General features: G+C 33.3%; 1 protein-coding gene across 1 annotated transcript in view; it reads right to left on the reverse strand.

Annotated features, from left to right (window-relative positions):
- Positions 1-3,043: 3,043 nt before the first annotated feature.
- Positions 3,044-24,131, reverse strand: part of LOC130440491 (maternal embryonic leucine zipper kinase-like) — a 114,021-nt gene continuing 92,933 nt past the window's right edge. The window contains exon 9 of the mRNA XM_056773673.1: positions 3,044-10,186. Coding sequence (XP_056629651.1) covers positions 9,880-10,186 — 307 coding nt within the window. The 3' untranslated portion in view covers positions 3,044-9,879. The remainder of the gene's footprint in view (positions 10,187-24,131) is intronic.

Here is a 24,131-nt window from a genome sequence, read left to right on the forward strand (position 1 = left end):
GTTAATTTGTTGAATAGTTGAAATATTTGATAAAAAAATTAGAAATTATAACATTTAAATTTTTTAGGTATATTATTTAATTCAGGAAAATTGGGATTTTAAACGATTTTGAATTTTAAAAAATTCAGAACAAATAATGGGTTGGAGATGCGATAATAGATGTAAGGACTTTTTTTATTGGAAATATTGTAAAGAATATGAAAAGGTTAAGTCATTGCAAAAATGCATTTTTTCTGGCTTATTCAGTTTTTCGTTGCTTGAACAATAACATCAAAAGATATCAAGTGTCATCTTACACTTTTATAATCAGGAACACCTACCGGACATTTTTAAAAAAAATTACGACTTCAAACAATTTTGCAAACGAATGCGGCGCTGTGCCCTGCACTATGTTTACTCACCTATACTTGACGTTTCGCTTGCATCTATGTTAATTTGTGTGACACTATATCCTACGTAGGACTTACAAGATCTTCAAGAGTCGAATCTGCTCTATTAAAATGATTGAAACAATGCTGTGCGGGTAGCATTAACTTTTTCTTCAATTTTCCTTACTGCTACTGCTGCGCTAACTTTTGTTTCCAATCATGTCTTAACAATACACGAATTTCATATTTATAGCACATTTCGTTACTACTTAATACTTTTACTTAATACGTTACTTTAATACAAAAACCTAATGCGTCGTCAATAAACAAGGAAAAAATGATTGGAAGAAAGTGAAGCAATTGTACTCTCCATAGAATTAGAGACTAGACTTAACAAGTTAGGACATGTTCAAATTGAGGCAAACGAATTTTCACATATCGTCGGCAATTTAAAATTCGTCGTCGTTACAATTTAATATCGAAATAGAAAACCTCTAACCATGAAACTGCCATTTTGTTTGAAGCTAAACTCACTCTCTGTTATTTACTTGAACTGATTTTCTTCAATTAGTTTTTCGAAACTATTTCTATCCTTTATTAAAATAAGTTAAGTTTTCATTCAATCGTTTTTTGTGTCTACTGTAAAGTTTGATTCTGGTTAGCGACTTGAGCCGACGATGGGGAAAAAAATTATGAAACACCCTTGTATTTTAGTAAGAAACGGACAAGGCTAAATAAATACATATATAAAATCACAAGAGTTGTTAATATTAATCGATAAAAATCAAGTTGTCTGCCTAATGTCAATTTAAATATTAGTGGAATTTTAGACATATATGAATACAAAAATTTTTAGAAGCATATTATAGGTAGTTTAAGTGAAACCTTAAAAATATTTTTTTTAAAGAAAGTACCCAAAAAGAGCAATTGGGGAGTGTTCACCACGCAGACTAAATAGCAGCGCTGTTTGGATCAGAGACTCAAACGATTGGCCCGCTCTGATTAGGTGCAATAAAATCGAAACCTGTCACGGGATTACACCATAAGAGATGTCTATACCAAGAAAATTATTGACAGAAATGTAATAATAGAAGTAATTTTCTCTATTTTTATATTTAATTCTGTTCCAAAATTTTTGTTGAAGTTACTCTATTTTTTATCGTATTGATGACTTCTCAATCTATTTATAACTATTGGCATGTTTGTTATATAGACAGCATCTCAATTAACACATAGACCCTCATATGTCTTTACTTTTATGTGTTTTTGGTATAGCACGGGACAAAATCTAGTGATACTTCACTCAGATAAATGATTCGTCTTTGTGATTGATAAGCGACACTATGCTGGGATCTACAAGTGGATAGCTTACACTTGTTAAAAGCAAATTGTATTTATAAAATGCAAAGTGGTATTGCTATAAAAGAAAACGCGAGATTGATTTCAAATTGGAACATCACCACAAAGATACGCCCTTTGTCATTTTTAAATTGGTGATCTATATACCTAGATCTGTTTTAAATTATTCAAATTAGAAAATATTTGCGAATTTAACTTAAACCTCCAGAAGCGGAATCCTTGGTTCAACCTCCCATATACAAACTTCTAAATAAACGTACTTCAGTTTTTGCATTGAATTTTGGAATAATTTGCATATCATGTTCACCTATTTAATTCGAATTACCATTGTGCACTAAGGGCTACCTACCTACATAAAATGCATGTGACATGATTGCAGACGGAAATGTGTAAAATATTCAGTGCTAAATGCAACTTCCTACAAAATTATATTTCTGGCATTAATAGCATTAGAGAAATGGACTACTGCCGATTAAGAAATATGTTGCGACAATTTTTAGGTAGCAAGCATTCGGGAGTATCGTTTAGCTGCGTTGTAGCAGTGTGCAAATATTCGGCGTTTTAATCCTTATGAGTAAAATTATCGTTATCCGGTCGCCATCTCCCAGTATCCTCTTTTATTGTAGAAAGAAATTTACTGTTAAGCAATGAGTAAGGGGATGGGCGCTGGTCCAGAATAGCGAAGAAATAAAATAATAAACAAAGTTCGATAACACTTAAACTTACATATTATACATATATACAAAAAAATATACACTCAGCCATATATACAAAACGTAAAATAAAACTGTGTGTCAAATCTCTAGGAGGAGCTTGACTCCGATAAGATCTAGGCATTCGAAATCTGCTCGATGGCTGTTACGAGGAAGAGTGTCCTTCACTGTTCCATCCAACGTTTTGCCTGGGTTCGTATGAGTAAGGAATCAGAGGTGGTATCATGAAACAATATGGAAGGTAGAAGGATGTAGCTATTTTGCTTTTTCCTAAAAACGTGCTGTCAATTATACCAGAGAGGATGAAGTGAGTTACTTGCTATTAGGACATTAAAAAGGTAATCAATGAATGGTATTTTGGAATTCCCAAAAAAGGTAACTTGGAATTACCTTGGTCTGGTATCGGTCAGTCAGGAGTCGAAGGATTATTGTTGTATTGAGAAAGTTGTTTGGGGATACAATCAAAACATGGAAAATGTGGTAAATGAAATGTGGATAGCTCTTAAATATCAATGTGTGACATTACTAATTACAGGATCTTATTTGGTGGTTTCAATAATGTGATAATCAATATTTTATAAATATTTTATTTAATTTCTTCTCACACATCACCATACTATTAACAAATTTATATTAGTTTTAGATTACAATTGAATCTTGGATCAAAATATAATTTAGTAATTAATTTATTATTTATATATTAATATTAATATCGAATTTAAAAAACCTATTCACCAATTTTATTTTTTAGATATTTCTTTCACTCGGTTAACCTTTCCATACAGTGCTTTTTATACAGGTTATACATATATGTTTCTTGATACTTGTCTAATATAATAACAATCTTTATACTTTACTACAGGTGTGAAAAATAATTTTATATATGCTTAAAGTACAGTTATAGTAATGCATGGTATAATAAAGTCAATGTATAGACATTAAAAATGAACGTTGTCGGATTTTCTAAAATTGCTAAAATCGCTATAAATGTGATTTCATTCATTCAGTAAACAATCAGAAGTTGGAGTTTTTAGTCTAGTCTATCATACACTAAATAATAGTACCTAAAAGGAATTTTGGCGTTTTGCAATCTTGAATTCACGAAAAGTATTTATAGGGGAGCCTCTTATACCTCAAAAATCGTTGTATCTTGAACATACTTTTAAAATTAGGTACTTTTAACTCAACTGTGTAATTGAATATCATGCGTCGATAAACAACTGAGAATATGAACACGATTCTGATCATCTGTTGACAAAAGTGGTTTACAATTTTTATGTGTAAAATATAAAATTTTTCTTCTTTAGTTTTTGTCTGCATTTTATATTTAATTGATAGGGATCTTACTCAAGTATTTTTCCAGTTACTTGGCCTTTATTTCGTGAATTTTTAACGTATATACTCATAACGTCAAACTTCCTATGATTATTTGTTTAACTCTTTGATGTGGTATTGTACCTAGAGCACAATAAACCCGATGTACCTTGAACATGTCCAACGTACAACATGATGTACGTGAGACAGGTTCGAGAGTCATCATATTTTATAAAATATAATCTTGCGTCCTTTTATTCATAAAATGTACCACAGTTATTGCTTTGAGCGATGCTTTCACAATAAAATATGCCCCGAAGCACAACAGGAAAAAAACGGATCGATCTGACCCGGAAAAATTGAAATGAGCGATAAAATTTATAAAAGAAAGAAGATTTTCATTATACAGTGCTGCAAAACATACTAGTTTAGCAAGAAGCATGATTCGGAAATACATGCAGTCCTTTGACCATGAAGGTAAAGAAAACTACAACCGTGTACATGGCAACTGCAAAAAAACGAAATTTTCAGTCGGGAAGAAGAAATGTGCTTGTGTATTATATACAAGAGGCGGCAACTTTCCAATCCGGTTTGACGCTACGAAACGTTCGAGAGTTAGCATATCAATTTGCTGCTCCAAATAATATGGATGCGTCTTTTTAGAAAGACGTATAAAAATGATTTATGCCTACAAGAAGCAACCTGCTTAGAGAGATATATTGCATTTAATCGAACCAACGTTGCTCTTACCTTCATGAGTTTCAGAGCAGATCTCGAAAAATGTCCTCTATTACCAGCTGCTAACATATGGACTGGTGATGAGACGGGATTATTCACGGACCATAAACTTTGAATTGCTTTCTCATACAACTGTGACTATTGGCTATTCGCTGATCTCGAAAAATTGCTCGCTGGTAAGCTCAAATGAAGAAGCAATTGCTGAAACTGAAGCCTATTTTCAGGCAAAGGACAAATCCCTACATGTACGACATCGAGAAGTTACGGAAGCGTTGGAATGATTGCATTGCCCTTGAAGGAGATTACATTTATGAATTAAATCGATTTTTGGCAGAAAAGCAATACTTTTTTCTTAGTTGGTCACTCGACTTATTGAGTGATGTGTTACATTATGATTTTTTTTGTGACATATTTACATTGATTTTGTGATTTACCTGGAGATTTCCAGGAATCGAAATTTTTACAATGATAGTATATGTAGAGGAGAAACTCCGAATATGGGCCCTGCTACTAATATGGGACACCCTGGAAGACAGAAAGCCCCATCTTCCGAATATATCTCAAATTACTCTAACTGTGTCTAGTTCGATTTATAGACCCGTGCTGAACTTCTATGCAAAAACAATCGAACCACTGGCAAAATTTCATTTTTGGTAATATTGGAAATAATTGTTAGTTAAGTAGAGATCACTTGTTTTGATTGACATTTGTCTTTAAATTCAGATTTAGCTTGCTTGTTATTGTAAAAATTATGATACAAATTATAAAAATGTCTACACCTAACCAGAAATAAAATAAATCTCCAAATTTCCATAGATCTCAATTGCTTCTAATATAGGACAGTTGTTGATCCTATTATGAACCTAGCCCATATTTCAAACCAAGTTGTTTACAATTGTTTTTCTTTTCAGTTGAGATGCCTAGAAGACAGAAAAAATATAAGTGTGATAATGTGAGAAAGGCTTGGGCTTCGAAGGCAATGATGAATGCAATAGAAGCAGTCAGAAACCAAGAAGTTGGTATTAGAGTCGCTGCTAGAGATTATCGAGTTCCCAGATCGATATTACAAAGATTTTTACGAAATGAAAATTTAGAGCCTGAACAACTAGTAACTTGGGAGGAAAACTGTTTTAGGATTTAAAATAGAACTGGAATTAATCCAATATATCTTAATCATGAAAGCAAAGTATTACGGACTTACAAGAAAAGTTGTTCAAAGAATGGCTTACAATTTAGCTCTAGGAAACGGTTCTAAGCATGCTTTCAAAAATTATGTTGCCAGACGCTCTTGGCTGGACAGATACATCGTCACAGAAATGCGAAGACTAACCGTCTCGTCTTTTGCTAGTGCGCTAGGATTCAATAAAATCAACGTACAAGAGTTCTTCAACCTTTTGGAAGCTGAAAACCATAAAAATAAGTTTCCATCATCGAATCTTTGATGTCGACGAAACAGGTCTTTCTATTGTTCGAAGCAAAGTTGTGGAAGTTATTGGCAGAGAGTTTTATAACGTTTATAATAACATTTATTGTAGCCATGAGCGCAGGAAGACAATAAGTCCCACCGATGATAATTTTTCGAAGAAAAAATTGAAGTGACTCATGAGTGCGCCACCTGGTTCCGTATATGCAGTTCACCCAAGTGGATGGATGCAACAAAACCTATTTACCGAATGGATGAGGCACTTTGTAGACTTCGTAAAACCAACCGCTGGTTCTCTGGTATTGTTGGTACTAGAAGGACACTACAGCCACACTCGGAATATAGATGTGATAAAACTAGCCAGCTATCACACCTAAATCTTTTCTCTCCCATCACAAGCTACCCGCAAATTACAGCCTTTATACAAAACATTTATGGGTAGCTGCAAGGTTAATCATAACGAAGAGATCAGGTGCTAAATACGTGAAAATTAAAGGGTTATTTCTCAATTTGATCTAGAAGAACTGTTGGGAAAAGCATTTTTAAAATCTCAAACTGCCGAAATAGTATCAGAAGCAGAAAAATTCGGCAATACTTCATGCAACTCAACACCTGCAGTCTCTGTTAATTTAAAATGAATCACTGAAAGAAGACCTGGACAAAGAGCCTCAATCAGGCCGCTCTAAGGACATCGAGCTTCAGCCAAGCTCCTCGATTGACAAAGAGCATTAACCAGACTGCTCGAAGGACATAAGGCGTCGACCAGAAGACAACACTGGACCTCGATTTGCAGCAAATATGACAGGTCAAAGGAAACTGGTGCAGCAAAATGTATTCCAATGAATAAAGCTAGGCACTTGAAAAATTTCGTATCTCCTTTCGAAGTATCGCCAATACCATCAGATCGAGGAAGAAAATCTTCAAAATCTCAAATTATCACCTCCTCTCCTTATAAAATGGAATTAGAAATATCAATACCAAATATAAGTAACAAGAGAAAGCGCAAACTAAAAATAACAACTTCAAAGGAAAAGAAAATCCAAAAGCTGCCAGCCCCTAAAAAAGGAAAAACTGCTCGGTCGGAAGCAGGGGAGGATGAGGAAGATTCCGATGATTTCTCTCCAGCTGATGAGGATAACGACATGGAAAAAATTACATTCCAGACGGGGAAGATGCGCTATGCATGTTTTGCGATGGCCATTTCAATGACGACACAATCGGTACAGTGTTTAATGTGTAATAGTTGGGCACATGAGTAGTGTGATGGAGCTGAAAAAACTCGTATGTCTGCGATTTTTGTCGCTAATTTTTGCTTTAAGTACAACTTTATTCCAAAATATATCTTATTTCAAAAATAAAGGTGTAATTGGCATTTGACTACTGTCACAAAATATTATGGTCCCTGGCCATGTTCCCCTCACCTTAATCCAGAATGAGAAATTTCCACTTTTGAGTTATGTATTTTTTATGAGCTTCTATATTGTATGAAATACATTAGGAAGTAACAACAATTTTTAGAGATATATGTGTGCTGAATTTGATATTTATAGGAGTACATTTTTTTGACTTATAATCAAATAAATAAAAGGGGAACCTTCTCCTTTAACGATGCTTTAGTAGCTATAAGACTTAGTGAACAATTTGATGGCAGCCCGAATACATCTCGAATATAAATGAATGTCAAATGAATATAAAGGTGAATCAAATAAATTACATTTTAAGTGTTAGTAAACAGTTAGCGTATTAAATTTGTTTGTTTAAATAACTAAATAGGACATTACAATATTTTCATTTTGCGGCAGATATACGATTAATAGAACCTCCTGTAGGTCTTTTCTATGACTCCGTCGAATGATTCCATTAGTAAAACCTGTCCACCACACGAAAAATAGTAGCAACATCAAATTGTTATTCATTTTATTTTCTTATTATATCAAATGGTTTTCTAAGAAAATTCCGAATACATAATCTTGTATACACATTCTTCGAAGATATGTTTCTACCAATCGGAGATTAAAATGTTTCAACAGTCCAAGCAAACCATCCGTGCTGAAAATTTCGCTTATATCCAAAATATCTAGTCCGTAATAAGAAACAATTCAATTTACTTCGAGTCAACGGAATCTAATATCAATTCAGCATTTATTTTTTTAAATAACTTATATCGACTTTATGTCTAAATTAATAAATTTGTTTGTAAGAAGCAATATTGACATTTTGATCTAATTTCTGTTCCAAGTAAAGTATAAACTGATCACCACAACTATGGAAAGAAAATATATTTTGACCGTTCAGATATTTTCAATCCTCAAATGTCCAATTTCGAAATGACAGAGAAGCAATTATTAATTCAAATTATAAAATAGAATGCCTTTTAAATGTCTTCATCATCACTTTATTTCCATATAAACTTGGTCAAAATTAACACACCACTTATATTTTTGTCTTCAATCTTTTTTTGACCCTTTGTAACCCACACCACACATTTTAAAATAGACAATATTTTGTGAATTATTTTTATATATTATAAAACACGTATTTTTTGGAAAATCAATGTATTCATTCAATCAATTACAGCACGATAGAAGTGTGACGACATATCTGTCACAGCAAGCTAATAAACCTTTTTTTCTTTATGGTGTGGAAATGTGTGTTTAAATAAAATAGGTCGATCTCATGAAAGTTACCTTTGTTTTTACCACTAAATCAAAAAACGCAATAAAATATAGGGCAATTGCCTCTTGTATAATCCAAAAGTCAATAATCCGAAAATTCCTTTAAATACAAAGAACTTTTGTGATTAAAGTTTTTTGATAACTCTTACAGATTTTGAGAAAAGTATATGGGTATATATATATATATATATATATATACCTAATATTTGACCCTCTGTGCCAACAACGGAAAACGAATAGTTCCACAGCTACGGGGCTGAGCCATAGCCGTTTCATACTCCCTTCAGTTTTAGATGTTTTTTGATGCGTAGAATCGATTTTTCGAGGGTGTCAAGCTCAAATCCGGTCGTGTAATTTGTTATAAACAATTTAATTGGTTATAACTATACCTCTTAAACAAAGAGAGATTTTAAAAAAAGTTTCGAATAATAAAGATTTGTTTTAAAAAGAACTTCGAAAAAGGTCTCTACAGTTTTTTGCAAAAAATCAATATTTAAAAATGTGTCAATATAATGCAAAATTAACGTTTCTTCTCACATCGATCATTACTTGGTTCCACAGTCATTTCGTGCAAAGCAAGACTGTTCAAGATCATCGTGAAATAGTACGGCCACAACGACTTCTTACCAAAAGGGCAAATAAGCTTCTCTGCAATGTGCGTGAAACATCATCTAAAAATGCAGATTGGTTAGATGAAGACGAAGATGATGCAAGTGATGCAAAAATCTTCTAAAAGTGCGTTACGTAATACTTGATCGACTTTGGAGAAACTTTCAGATAAAATCAGAACTACTATCTGTTGTTAACGTTTTTCTGGGGAGTTTCTAGAGATACCTTGTATAACAGAAAAAAAAATAATCAAACGAAAAGTTATTAGTTCGACTGATTAACACACATATAAGACATTGTGCTAAAGATAGTTAACACATAATATAAACTACGCTTACCATATATAAATTAAGATACTGTAAATCTCACATGAAGGTAATAGGTCTCAACATTTCTATTACTAGATCTCTATACATGGAACTACCAGAGACCAGTTACAAAATGATCATATTTTAACTTTTTCCGAATTCCAAAATAATAACACTGCAGTTTAATAATGTCTTTGTTATAAATATGTTGAGAGCCTTAAGCATCTTGTTCATCGAAATGCATTATAAATAATTAATTTCAACTTACTCCATAAAGAAATTTTCTAATAAAAAATGTACTACAGTACTATTTTCAATTAATAATAAGAATAAATACATTGTTTTCTCCTAACAATATAAACTATGGTTAATTTACACAGATGATTCAGAGTATCCAACAAAATCCTTCGATGTTAAAGCCAAAATTTCTTCACATACTTTCTTATAACACCAAGCATCTCCTCTTAGTCGTTTTCTTCTTATACCAACAAAACCATTAGATTGATTTTGCATAGGTGTATTGTTAATATTTTTCTTCGATAAAGGTTTCGTCGGCGTACTTAGTTCTGATTGGGGTAAATTCTGACTTAGATCTGGCAAAAAACATATCTCCAATTCGAAAGAACACACTCCGAAATTCTGATTAGGGGCAGGTTCCAGTTTTCCTCTTAAAGTGAACCTGAAACAAAACAGATAAATTAAATACATTAAACTTATCACAAACGGACAGATTGAAAGATAATGACTAACAGGTAGATTGTCGAATCCATGGGTTGATCATATGAAAGAAATTATTGACCATGGGTTACTAGAAGCCATAGAAGCTGCTAGAAATAGAGACGAGACCAATATATAATGTCTATAATAACTTTTTGTTCCAAAGATTTCAGGAGTACTGCATAACATCATATTATAACCCCGATATACACCCAGAATCTGACATCGGTTGGTATATTTATAAAAATTGTGTCTTGTATTTTGGTTCTATATTTTGATTCCTTCATATTTAAACTTCTGATATATCTGGCATATCATTAAATGTATGAATTCAGAATCGTCATTTTGTTATTCAACATCCGCACCTCGTATATCCAAATATGTGTAATGATACAATCGAAATGTCGCAACATGTTCAATTGATGGAAATTAATAAAACAAGTATATACAAAGTGGCAATTTTATTGGCCAAAATACTGAAACAAATAGATAATCCTGGAAAAAGGTCACGTATGAGGGTTTTCAATTTAACAGAGGAAGAATTAGGTTCCTGGCCCAACAGATAAAACACAAAAATTTTGAAGAAATATACATTTATTTTTCAAAGTTTTCACCTTTTTACCCCATACACTTTTTATAGCGATGTTCAATAAGTTCGATACCTTTTTTATAGTAAGAATCGTCAAGCTCCTCAAAATAACCATTAACCTCTTCATTGTGAGATTATATTTGACCACCGAGCCCTCTTTCCAAGTCTGGAAAATCAGGCGAATAGAATGGATAAGGTACCACTTCAAACTTTTAATTCATTAATAGCCATTGGCCATTGCAATAACGTATGTGTGAGCTGGTGCATTGTATTGATAAAAACACTTTCTTCTTAGCCTAATGCTGCCATTTTTTTATTTATCCCACGCGCATACCAAAAAACTGACGCCATTACCTTACCTGCAGATGGAACGGTCTTTGCCTTCTTGGGAGCCGGTTCTCCGTGATCAGTCCATTGTTTCGATTGTTGTTTTCTTTCGGGTATAAAGTGATTAAACCACGTTTCATCCATAGTTATGAAATGGCGAAAAAATTCTGCTGTTTTTGTTCCATTGTGAGCTAACACGGCACCCATCTTTGGCACAGCTTTCTCATGACCAAATTTTCATTTAATATGCGATATTTGCGCACTTTTTGAAATGCCTATGTCTACTAGCTTTTTCTGTGGATTTTCTTCAACACTTCTAGAGTTATCACCTCATTTAATCGACCACTGTGATGCTGATTTTCGCAGGTCGCTTAAACTCTGTTAACCAATATTTTACTGTTGACAACGAAAGAGCATTCTCACCCAGAGTAGAGTCTTGTTCAACTTTTACATTGGTTGGGCTAAGGCCTTCAAATAAAAGTATTGTATCACATAACGATGATCAATTCGTTCACTATCGATGGCTTCCCAACAAATACTAAACAACGTGGCGTCTTCAATCTTTAAACATATGCTGTATATATTGTGTACTTTGTAATACAGTGGTATTTTTAAGCAACTACCGCCATCTCTAGATCAGACCAAATATTTCTGAGACCATTCTCGTAGACTCTCTTTAAGTCTATAAACTTTCATAGATATAATCTTTTTCACCACTCCAAATAATAATCGCCGCCTTTCTCCTGAAGATAGGCGGTTACGTTAACGTCCTCCTTTAATGTAAATGTCTCTCCTGCAAGTGAAAGGTAGGTGGTTAACCAATTCAAAGTGCAATTCATGAAATCTCACCAAAGTGTGGGAATATGAGTTATCCTGATGGAAAAGCATTCTATTTTTTTCAAATGCGGTCTCATTTTTGCAATTTATTCCGTTATCCCATGACTATCACAGAAAACGGTCGCCATCACTTGTTCTACCTTTCCTATCTTTTTAAATTTTGTGTAAAAAATATGCCACGCGATGTATTGTAGTCAATAATACCATTAGAGGATTGTTTCTAGTAATAGTAATAGTTTCTACTTAATAACATATTTGACCTAGGCTGATCAATCTGCTTCGTCCCTGCCCATTTTTGATCAAAACACTTATTTATCATTGCGTCATACTGAAATCCATTATATAGAATAGAATCGCGCTAGGAGCTACCCCAAAATGTTGAAGCCTGCCTAAAGATCCAATCCTTACCTATGACAATTGGTTGAGAAATGCATGGAATATAACAAACCAGTCTATGCTTCATTGACCTCACAAAAGCCTATGGCCTTATTAAAGTGAAGATGTTATTTACATATTGGACAATAGAAATAAACATATCAATATAATCCAGACCATCGGAAACATATACTTCTACAAACAAGTTAAGGCTCGCATTAATAGTAAGCAAGCAAAATCCATACCAATTAATGACAATATGAGACAAGGAGACTCGCTTAGTCCCATGTTATTCAACATAATAATGGATGAAATCATAAAAAAGATGCGGCTAGTCAGAGGTTACGGAATGTTTGACAGAGAAATCAAACTCTAGTGCTATACCAATGACGCCATAATATGTGCCAAAAATAAAGATAATATACAAAGAATATTGAATATATTTAATCTTACAGGAAAACTGTATAATATGACAATATCGACTGTAAAAACCATATGAACGATAACATCAAAAGAGCCCATTAGATGCAAGTTAGAACTAGAAGGTCATATATAATACAACAGAGAATACAAGTACATTGGAATTGTCATAACAAGACCTACAAGACGAGATGAGATGATAAGTAGCTAGAGAAAATAAGATCGAGGGATGTCTTCTTCAGAACGTAGTATGCAAGGGATAAATTTCCAATTGAAACACGGAGTAGAGGTAGACCACGAAAGAGATGGAACAACAATCTACCTAGGCGGTTTCCAAAACACAAAGTACACTTGAGGGGTGAACGAAACGCATTAGAAATGCTAAACGTTGTGAATGGGTCAGGCGGATCAAAGTTATCCTTCTCCCTCGTATGTTATTTAGTTTAGTACATTTGAAAGTTGTATTTTAAAAAATTAATTCTGATTTTTTACGTTCACTTTCTTCGTAAGCCTTAAAATTAAAATGTATTTGATAACCATATAAATTGAAGATAAGTGTGGGAAAAATTCATTCGTACATTATTCAGTGTTTAATTCATAAGTCACTCAAATATGCCAGAACGCTGCTAGAATCCTAACTATTAGTGAAATGCCATCACGCTACCCACTCTATACGGAACAAGAGTTATCGGCGAGCGCGAATCTATTCCGTGTTAAAAGCTTTGATAACAATGGAAAATGTGAGTAAACTTGAAGTTACTGGAATACGATATTTCTGAATCTTACGCAATGAACATCTTTAGTTTTATACTTTCCGAATATATACACAAATCATAATAGCTATCATATAAGAGTAACTGTCTAATAATCTCTTTGACAACAAAGTTCAAACAATGTTGAGCAGATAACACCGGCTAACCTTATTCGACTCAGCAAAATCGTGAATCTCCTGAACTATAAAATACAATCGTAGTACGATGGTTGTCTAAAAAGTTATCGGCCATACAAAGAAACAACATTTCTGTACATAATGATGTTTATTTTCTATCATAATCTCCTTTCAAGTACATTTAATCCAGAAATAATCTTTTCAACTTTTCCAAATAATAGTTACCCCCTTTTTTCTAAAGTAATGGAAACGGGAAAAAAAACGGTCACCATCACCTCTCTGGTTATACCGGGAGTAGTCGTCAACTTTGTTATTCTAAATAGAATCTAATATTTACTAATGATGATTCGTTAAATCTTATGATGTCGGTCATCAAATAGCGAAAACTTGTCTTTACAAAAAGAGACCCCCCACTGCGAACTGAAAGGTAAACAACTTGAGAAAATAATAAGTGTAAATAGGGTATTATACATCATTCAAAATATTTTTTTTATAGTTATAAGGTAGATACTTTTAGTAGGCTTAGCGGTTCAACATCAGTAGTTAGTTGTGAGCTGTGCGGTATATTGATTGAAAGTTTTATGAACAATAAAGTATGTGGCAAACGTGACTTCAAGATCAACCGTCAACAAGTCGATTTGCAGATTCGATAAACGTCCTACTAGCTCCTAGCACAGAAAGAGACCAAACCGTTGATAAGAGACGACAATATCCATCAACATAAGCCTAAAAAGTGATTTCAACTGTTTTTAACTGACTTTGTTGTCGAGGAAAATCCAGAAGAGATGCTACCCAGGAAATAATGTTTCTGACAAGTACTTCTCAGATTACACTATACAAAACTGTGTGCATTATACAAAAAAACAATAGAGGTTTTAGAAACAAAAATAATTGTCAAAGAATATAATGTAAACGGAATGGTCACACTGTTTTAAGATTACCTCCTTACTACTGTGTTTTGAATTCAATCGAATAATTATAGCCCCAACTAAAAAGACAAATTAATAACACTTGACTCCTGCTTAGTTGTGAAACTAAAAAACGCATGGATCAGTTTTAAGGCAGTGGTTAATAGTTTTCTTGGAAACCAAAGAGCTGAAAAGTACGAAGAGCCGATCACTGACATGATCACGAATTTTTCTATCATGGGATGTAGAATGTATTTAAAAATGCTTATGTTACATTCTCATCTAGATAAAGTTAAAGATAATATGGGAGCTTATTCGGAAGAACAAGGGGAACGCGTCCATCAAGATATAATGGAATTTGAGAGACGTTAATGAAAGTTTAGCAAAAATCAACTATCTAATCGAAATAATTCCCGTTTTTGGTTTAATTGAAATTCAGATGTTAGTAAAAAACATTTATACGATACAGTTAAAGTTTTAATGTTTTTTTTGCAATGAAAGACGAAAAATTAGAGAAATAACATTTTCAGATTAAAATTTAAATGGTGAAATTTATTGCCACATTTTAGAAAAAGTTCGGCTTCGGCACCTCCTCATAACTTTGAGAGTGTCGCTCACTATTTTTACGACATGTTTGATGAAAGATGGAGTCTGTGTCGTTGTCCAGCTCGGTCTTCTAACTTGACACCTTTAGATTTTGGTATTTGGGGTTACATTAAAAATCAGGTAAACTTTTTAGTCTCTGAAGACATAATATTGAAATGCGCGTCAGCAAGCTGGAACTGTGGGAGATAGAGAAATCGTTGCCATTCTGTCTTCCTTAGTCGGAGCAGTTTCCACTTATAGAAACTGTCCATATAGAAGTATTACATATATGGTATATTCAGTGTGTTCAATACGATGCAGATTCTTACTTGATTGGAATTCTTTAACACCCGACATTATTTCCAGAATTTCAAGACAAAACTTAAAGAAAAAGGAAAACTTTACTTGTTTAAAATTACATTTTGTTATTTTCGTTTGTGAATTTTCTAATTAAATTGATATAAAATATCTAGTTAACGTTTTTAATGATATCTAACCTTGATAATTCTCTCATGCTGTTGAATACTTTTAATTATTAATGAAATATCACCTTAAATCTTTGCTTAACCTTTGCCAATCTTGAAATAATTAAGTATTGCTATGTACTAAATAAGTTAATAAAATATATAGATTTAGATATAAAGAACACCGAGACAGCGGTAAATGTAGTAGAATACAGGATGTTATATTTAAAACAAGCAACCTAAAAAAGATTTAAATGGTTGTCGGCCAAGTTTAGAACGCCATGTATGAAACATCAATAAGTGGGATATATGTATATAAAGTTAATGAACAAGCGCTTGTTGTTTATTCATTACAATTCAATGTGGACTAGGATTTTTTTATTTTTTGTAAAAGAAATACAATATCTCGAAAATATTTTATTGCGGTATACGCCACCGTGCACAAATTTCATCTAAAATTTCATGTACAATTCAAAAATATAACAAATATTAGGATCTATTTAAAGCAACAAAAAAAGTGGCAAATTCAGGAGAGTATTATATTTGAATTCAGCGTCATCCAAAACCTACAGCGTCATAATATAACTACATTCGCCAGTATTTTTAATAAAACTTTTCGCGGTACTCTCTGTATAAAAAACATAAATCAAATATTCAAGTCTCTTCTCCTCCTAAAAACATCTATAAAGAAAAATTTTTAGGGATGGGAAATTTTTAAATAGAGTTTTTTGAGGAGATTGACTAACAATAACCTATGTTGAATAATATTTTGGAAAACAAAATATGTAGTCAATGAATGTGTATGCCTCTGATTTTGAAAAGACCTTATTCATTTATCTATGTAAAATTGATATGAAATGTGAGTGAACAACTTTCAATTTTTGCCACTACAAAAATAAATTGCGAGTTTAAAATATGCAAGCCGTACTCCAGGTTAATACTCGTTTAGTTGTTAAACAACGACTACAGATGCGTTCCCATGCATAAATTACTTCTACTTTAGTCTCACTAAATTGCTGTCTATTCAGAAATTTAACGTAACATTATGTTTATTTCTTCGGAATCGAGTTCAATTCTGAATGTCATTTGCGTACTGATGAGGGCACGTTGGAGTGACCAATAAGGTTCAAGTTAGTTTGATTATTTTGAAAATAAAATAAAATATTTCATAGTGTTACATGGAAAATGTCCCACAAGTTTCTCTTAAAGAGAGATTCTAGATGCCAAGAACTCCGTATTGCTCAATAATCTAGTTAATAAGGATTGGCGATATTATTTGTTATCCCGTTTATTTTGCATGAAGATTCGATATAATTTGTGTGTGAAATAGAGTATAACTGGAACCTTGTTATAGTTTGAAAAAAAACACGCTTTTAGCAATCATCGATCCAAATAGTAAACACTAATTCGTTGCATAAGAATAAAATTACTAATGAGAAAATTGTTGTCACCATTATAAAAGAGTGAAGTGCTTTCTATGACATTTTTAAACTAGTTCCCAGTTCTAGAACTGTCCAAATGAAAATTACACTGAGTAGGATTTCCCTTTCCATGATTCCTTCCTTTCCCCATTTTCTTGATACTTTTGAAATGGCTCTCTACATTAAGATGGACGGTAGTGTTTCGTGGTGAGTCTCTTATGTAGATGACTGAAATATAATGGCGGTACGTGTCTCCAAAGTCTATGTATCAAAGAGAATTTTATACCAAAACAATATTCAGTACGTGATTAGCACGTGAACATCCCGGGCGAAACGCGGAGCGACATCATTATTAGTCCGAATCAGTGGCACCATCATATACAACAAATAAAAAGCCGCGTGAAAGGAGCAAGCGCCTCATTGCTGAAAAAGCCATTAGATTCAGGTGTAGTAGAGGGACGGCATTATCGTACCGCAGTGACATTTTTTATATTTTTCTGTTGAGTACTTTTCTTATATTTGCCTGACACGGTGACAGATGCTGAAGTTGTTGACATTAGCTATACCCCGCCTATAGAGAACTAAAAAGTTTCATTTTAACGCTTGCGAAAAAGAAATTATTGTGAATATTTATAAAAATTTAATTCAAGAAAATGATGACCAGACTGTTGATGACGTTAATTCCAAAACGGCAATTTCGGGAGTATCATCTTCAAGCGTTCAAGGTTGAAACCAAAATGTGGAATATAGACATTGTAATTGATATGCAAATTGACGACAGAAAATGTGTTTATTGAGGTAGAAAAGAAGAAGAAACAAACCGAATGCTCGTGTTTCTTATTTTTGTATATTTATCCTAATCATCTTGTGCCTTAGTTCGTAGTAATTTCAATCCAGCTTCTTTTCTTTCTTTAATTTTTATTGTACATTCCTGGTGAAACCAATCATTCTTTTTTTATATCTTTTGTACCACCAAAAAAGTGTGATAAACACACTCCACGAACAAGGCTTATATCCTTATCACGTACAGAGAATACAGCACCTACAACCAGAGTTTTACGCTAACCGCATGGAGTTTTGTCGGTGGATAAATGATAACCATCCTGTTATATCGAGTATACTCTTTACGGATGAAGCTACATTTACCCGTGATGGCATTTATAATACTCGTAACTATCATGTATGGTCGGACGAAAATACCCACGCAACAGTCGAAAGCAATTTTCAACATCGGTTTTCTGTAAACGTGTGGTGTGGTATGGTTGACATTTATATAATTGGTACTTTCATTTTAGAGAATCGTCTCACAGGAGACAACTACCTAAATTATTTACAAAATGAATTACAAGGCCTACTAGAGGATGTTCCTGTAAATATTAGAATGCAGATCTACTATCAGCACGATGGAGCTCCTGCATATGTCGCTCGTCAAGTCAAGCAACATTTGGACGAACGTTTTCCAGGGCGTTGGATTGGTTGTGGAGGTCCCATTAATTGGCCTGCAAGATCTCCAGACCTCACACCACTAGGTTTTTGTTTATGGGGTTGTATGAGAAATGAAGTCTACAAAATAAAAGTGGACACGCGGGATTAGACGAATTGAGAATACTGCAGCCCATATTAACGAAGAAAGAAATGAATCAATTAGGTGAGCAATGGCGGTATTTTTGAACATTTATTGAAAGAATGCTATGATTAAGAAAATTTTTATGTAATAATTTGTTTATTTGTTAATATGATATAACTTGAGAACAAATGAAAATCAGATAAGAACATATGAGTTTTTTACATTATTTTCACGTGTATAATACACTCCTAGAGTTTGATGCCCTCCTCCCGACTCACCCTGTAGTGACATTTCTCATCAGTAATTTTATTCTTATGTCAAGAATTATTTTTTTAGTTTTATTATTGCCAAATGTGTGTTTTTTAGTTTTTATAACCTGTATTTTATTCAAAATATAAATTATTTTTTACTTCTTAGTGTCCCTAACTCTAAGAATAATCAGGATAATCAAATATTTCAAAAGAATTATTGCATTGTCATTAGTCGTTGATAAGGTTGCAAAGTAGGTCAAAATCGAGGCCGAAACGTCAGTTACAAATATACAAACATACAAGTGAAACTAATTAAAACATCATAAGTGGCGATATTATAAGTAGTATATGAGAAAGCAGACCTCAGTTATTTAAGCTACAATCGTCTACAAATGAACGGGACCGCCTAATATTCAGTAATTTGTATGAAAATTTGTGTGAAAATGAGTAATAGCTTGTAAATATACAGTCAGGGCTGGCTACGTGGTTCACAGTATCAGCGTATAAGTCATTGAGGATGTCGGGAGATAGTGTCTTATATGACCGTTAAAGCGCCGTCATCATAGGTATAGATGGCCCATCTATGACTCTTCCTTGCGAGCAGACTGCTTATAGACGTAATAGCAACACTTTTGGCTACACTAAGAATGGGTATTGGGCCCACCAGTGGATTGACTGATCCCAATCTGGCGAGTGAGTATGCTTCGTCGTTGCCAATGTTGCCCGATTGATCAGGCACCCGTACCTTGCAGCCATCAGTCACCAGTTCCTAGGGGAATATCTTACACTTCATTCAACTAGAAATATTTGGCTGCTAATTGAGCAGACCCATTAATTAACACTTCGTGTATAGGAAGCCGTTCTCGTATGACCTATTTGGTCGCTGTGACCGTATTTAGATGCGATCGGTAATTTTCCACACTCTGCATATGACTGACAAGATATCCAGCTACGTATTCAAGAAATTTAAAATGATAAACTACAAACAGCAATAGATCACTTTGTTAATAGCACACCACGCCGTCTAAATTGGTACATGACAAATCGTGTGGAACAAATTCTTATGGAAGACAGATTATTAATAATTTTTGGTAAACCCTGTGTATGAATTAAAGTGAAATATGTAATCTCTCAAATATTTCATATTTTATAATCTCACTTTTTTTACTGCTTTCAATTTCCAATTCAAAATTAGAGTTACTGGACACAATACTTAATAGTTAGAGGGTTGAAGGTTGAATTGATAAACAATAAATTACGACAAATTGCAAAAAAGACTTATTTTAAACGTTCTCATTTTTCTTATTTTCTTGACTCGAAATGATACACATTACTAAGATCCGGAGGCTACGGTACGGTTTGTTCTAGAAACCCAACAACATTTTTACAGCATGTTTTATAATTTACGAGTCTCAATAACCGATATTTCAACAAGCTATTAGCATACGAACATTTAGAGAGGCTCAAACTACGCATTACTCATTTGCTAATCAACATAACACATAATTAGTTATTTGTTGAATAAGATGTTTTGCAGTTAATCAAATAGTAGGTTAAGACGTTTTTCTAACTGACACGTCGGTAATAAGGTATCTTTACTGCTATTTATCATCCTGATTCGATAAATTTGAGAAATATTATACAGCAGTTGAAAGAGTTAAGTAGATACAAAGAATACATTGTTAGGAAGTATGGTCATATTTTTGGTTTTTCTGGAAATGTAATAAATTTTGTCTGGTTCCTCGATTTTTCTTTGAAAAAAGTTTGAGGAGTTGAGTTAGCAGTATTCAAAAAAGTACAATAGTTCTCTTTTTAATATAAAATATTCAAATCCCGTCGGGACTATTTAATACTATCTTCAATCTCCATTCATTGTCTTGAAAATGATTACTTTTCTTCATACCTCGGTCAAAAATACATACTTTGGTTCCTTATGGCAGGGACAGAAGTATAACATTTTCTTCCTGTTAGAAGTACACGTGCACATTACACTACACGGTTCATGAGTTGAAATATCGGTCTACGCGTCATGATACCCGAGGTGATGGACCGAAAATGAATTTCAATTTCAACATTCGGCCATTGTAGTGTAATATACTCACGAAGAGCTAAACACTGTTAGAGCATCGAATGCTCTTGTTAATTGGACGGAATCAAAAAAAACCTCGAGTCATTATGTGTGATGTATTTCCAATTACACTAGTTTGCACATTTTGACTTTTTTATATACCTAGAAACAAAAGTCAACTTACCCTCCTCAAACCCAAAAGTTTTAGCTAAAATACTCTAAAACATCACATTCTGTTTCAACCGAAACTGGATTTAATTTCAATATTCGTCAATTCTTACTCAACCTCCATTCGCTGATTCCAAACTTAATTAAAATGCCGAACAGAAAGCGCAAAGTGCATAGAGCTTCGCAGTTCAATTGATGACATCAAAAATAAATACTCATATGGAACTGATGGACTTACATTAAAAATGTTTTCGAGTCTGCCCGATTGCACATTAAATCACCTTACCACTTTAATTAACGTTTCATTTCAATATGGCACTTTTCCCAATTACCTTAAGACGGCTATAGTTATACCTCTGCATGAAGGAGGAGATGAAAATCAAACATTGAATTATCGCACAATTGCACTCCTTCCCACGTTATCAAAGATCATAGAAAGATTGGTAAAAAAGAGGCTTTTATCATTTCGGTTATACTTACTACCCATCGATTTGGGTTTTTCATCTTGGAATCCGTTTGCCTAATTCGTAAGCACGCTTCTCCAATTTCAGAAAGGACGTAGCACGGCTATCCACTTCGGAATGCGGACCTAACCTAACCTTTACCTACATACTCCACGTTCAGTTAAGTGCTCAATATTTTCACTTGCCAATTGAAATCAAATTGATATCATCTTCTCCCGCATTTCGCAATAATTTGAGGACATATTTACTGCCTTTTACTGTGTAAACGACTTCTGTTCTAATAATATTTAATTCCGGGCTAGCTGCATACTGGTTTAATTTTTGCTATGGACTTATATACTCATTGTGGTTTTCTTCTGTATATTGAAATTTTATTTCATTTCTATCCGTATTTAGTTATTTTTATGTTTGTTTCTCAGTTTCCCTAGCTTTTGTCTGCATTTTGTAAACACTTTTTTGACAAGAAAGCATTTCTCACTCTCTCCCTCTATCTTCAGTATTTTGGACTTCCAATTGCGAAATAAAAATAAAGATAAAACAGTCGCTCGACCGAACACTCAAGCAAAGAATTAAACACACTTTAGCCGTCTCCAATAATAGCATCAATCAGTGTTCTGGGATTGTCTGAGGAGTTGTAGTGCAAACATTTTGATTTCGACTGTGAATATACAAACCCTTTAGGTTTTTAATATAATCTAATCTAACCAACTGAAGAAAAAAAGAAAGAAATATTGTAAAAAAAACAGTCCGTATTTAAAATAATTTTTCTCGGCGACTTCATACAACTAAATTACTATTCCGACCAGTTTCACTCGGTATATCGTAGAAAGATAGTGTAAGAAAGTATTTTTACTAAAATTCGAATAAAGTAAAAATAAAGCCATAAAACATTTGTCGGTTAAGAAGGATCTTTATACCAACGAAAAAACGCGATATCAATCTAAAAATGAGTCGTTATTCCTAATTAGTGATCAGTTAATGCATTCTTGAGATTTTGTCGTCTTCCGATGCACCATCGATAAATCTTTGCCATTCACTGAGTCACTCCAGTAATGCAGTTTATCAATCTCGCCAAGAGATATAGAAATATTGTAAAAATGTAAATAATAATCATTGTAAGTAATTTGTATTATTAGTCTGAGGGACTTATTGACAAGGTATAAGAAAACTATGTTGCGGCATATCAATTTATCAAGCTATGTCATGTTCTAAAACATGCTACCGTTATATTGGTATTTAATGGAAGACTAAAAGCATTTCATAAAATAAATTTCTATTAGTACTTAACAGTTAGAAATAGTTTTTTGAGTGAAAATATTGAAATTAAAAACTTGTTATGAATCTATGTTTGTGAGATAACCTGGGTGATTTGATATTTGTATTCTATGCAACAAATAGTAGTATAAAATAAATTTATATTGATTTGTATTTATCACTGACACTACAATTAACTTTGATAAGAAACAGGTGGTGCACTAATCAGCTGCGAATGATGTCATTATATAGTGATCCCCCTATTAGGTCCGATTAAGTTCATTTAATGGGCTTGGAAAATTTAAAAAAGTATATATTAACGGAAATAAATGAAGCTAAATTTCGAAAGAATGATGGTGTTTATTTTAAGTCGGTAGGATAAAGGTAGATTCACACGTTCGAGCCGTGCCGTACCTTCAGTGGGAAAAAAATATCGAATGACGAAATTCTTATTAAACTTAACGGGGAAATACGGTGTGTTTTCAAACATAAACGTGACTCTCCGACACTCTCGGTGCCCTTCCGGTATCTACCGTGAAAATAAGAAATAAGTCTTCGCCGATATTTTCAGTTTAAATACAAACGTGAAAAAGAGATTGCTCAATTCCCTTTTCAATATTTTATGTGTGAACGTCATTTTTGTAAAATCAACGACGAGCTTCTTAGCGAGTTGATTCGAGCACGACCTGTTCTTTACAATATGAAAGACCCAAAATACCTAAATGTTGATTGGAAAGGAAGAATTTGGCAGAAAATTGGCCTCAAAATGAATGTCGATGTTGAGTTTTCAAATTTATTATTTCACAAAATTTACTTTTTTATTATAAAATACAAAAATATACGAAATAGTAAATACGTAATAAAAAACCGTAGTACCTACAAACAATTAACCAACTTTCAAGTAAGGACATTACAAATGTCATTAACAAAATTCTCGTCCACCAATAGCTTGATTTTGTCTAGGAACTGATCCTGCTTCTGAAGTAAAATAATCTTTAAATGCATCTCTAATTTGAAAGGCGTCTTTGGTGGAATTTTCGACAAGTTCATTGGTGCTGAGTTGACTGGACTGTAGTCGTTGCCAGAAGTATCTCCACTGATGACTTGTGCAACCTCGTACCTTTCATACTTTTGTATGAAATTGTATAAAACGCAGGTAGACAATACTATGTTTTCCACATTTGCAAGTAATGACTGAATTTGTCTGTTGTATAATCTGAATTTTTGACCCAAGATTCCAAACCCTTCTGATACGGCTCAGGCGATAATTGAATAGCCTTTTGGGATCGTCTAATTCCTGACAGGGGTATGGGCGCATAA

This window comes from Diorhabda sublineata, chromosome 2, assembly GCF_026230105.1.
Source record: "Diorhabda sublineata isolate icDioSubl1.1 chromosome 2, icDioSubl1.1, whole genome shotgun sequence".
Taxonomy (NCBI): Eukaryota; Metazoa; Arthropoda; class Insecta; order Coleoptera; family Chrysomelidae; genus Diorhabda; species Diorhabda sublineata.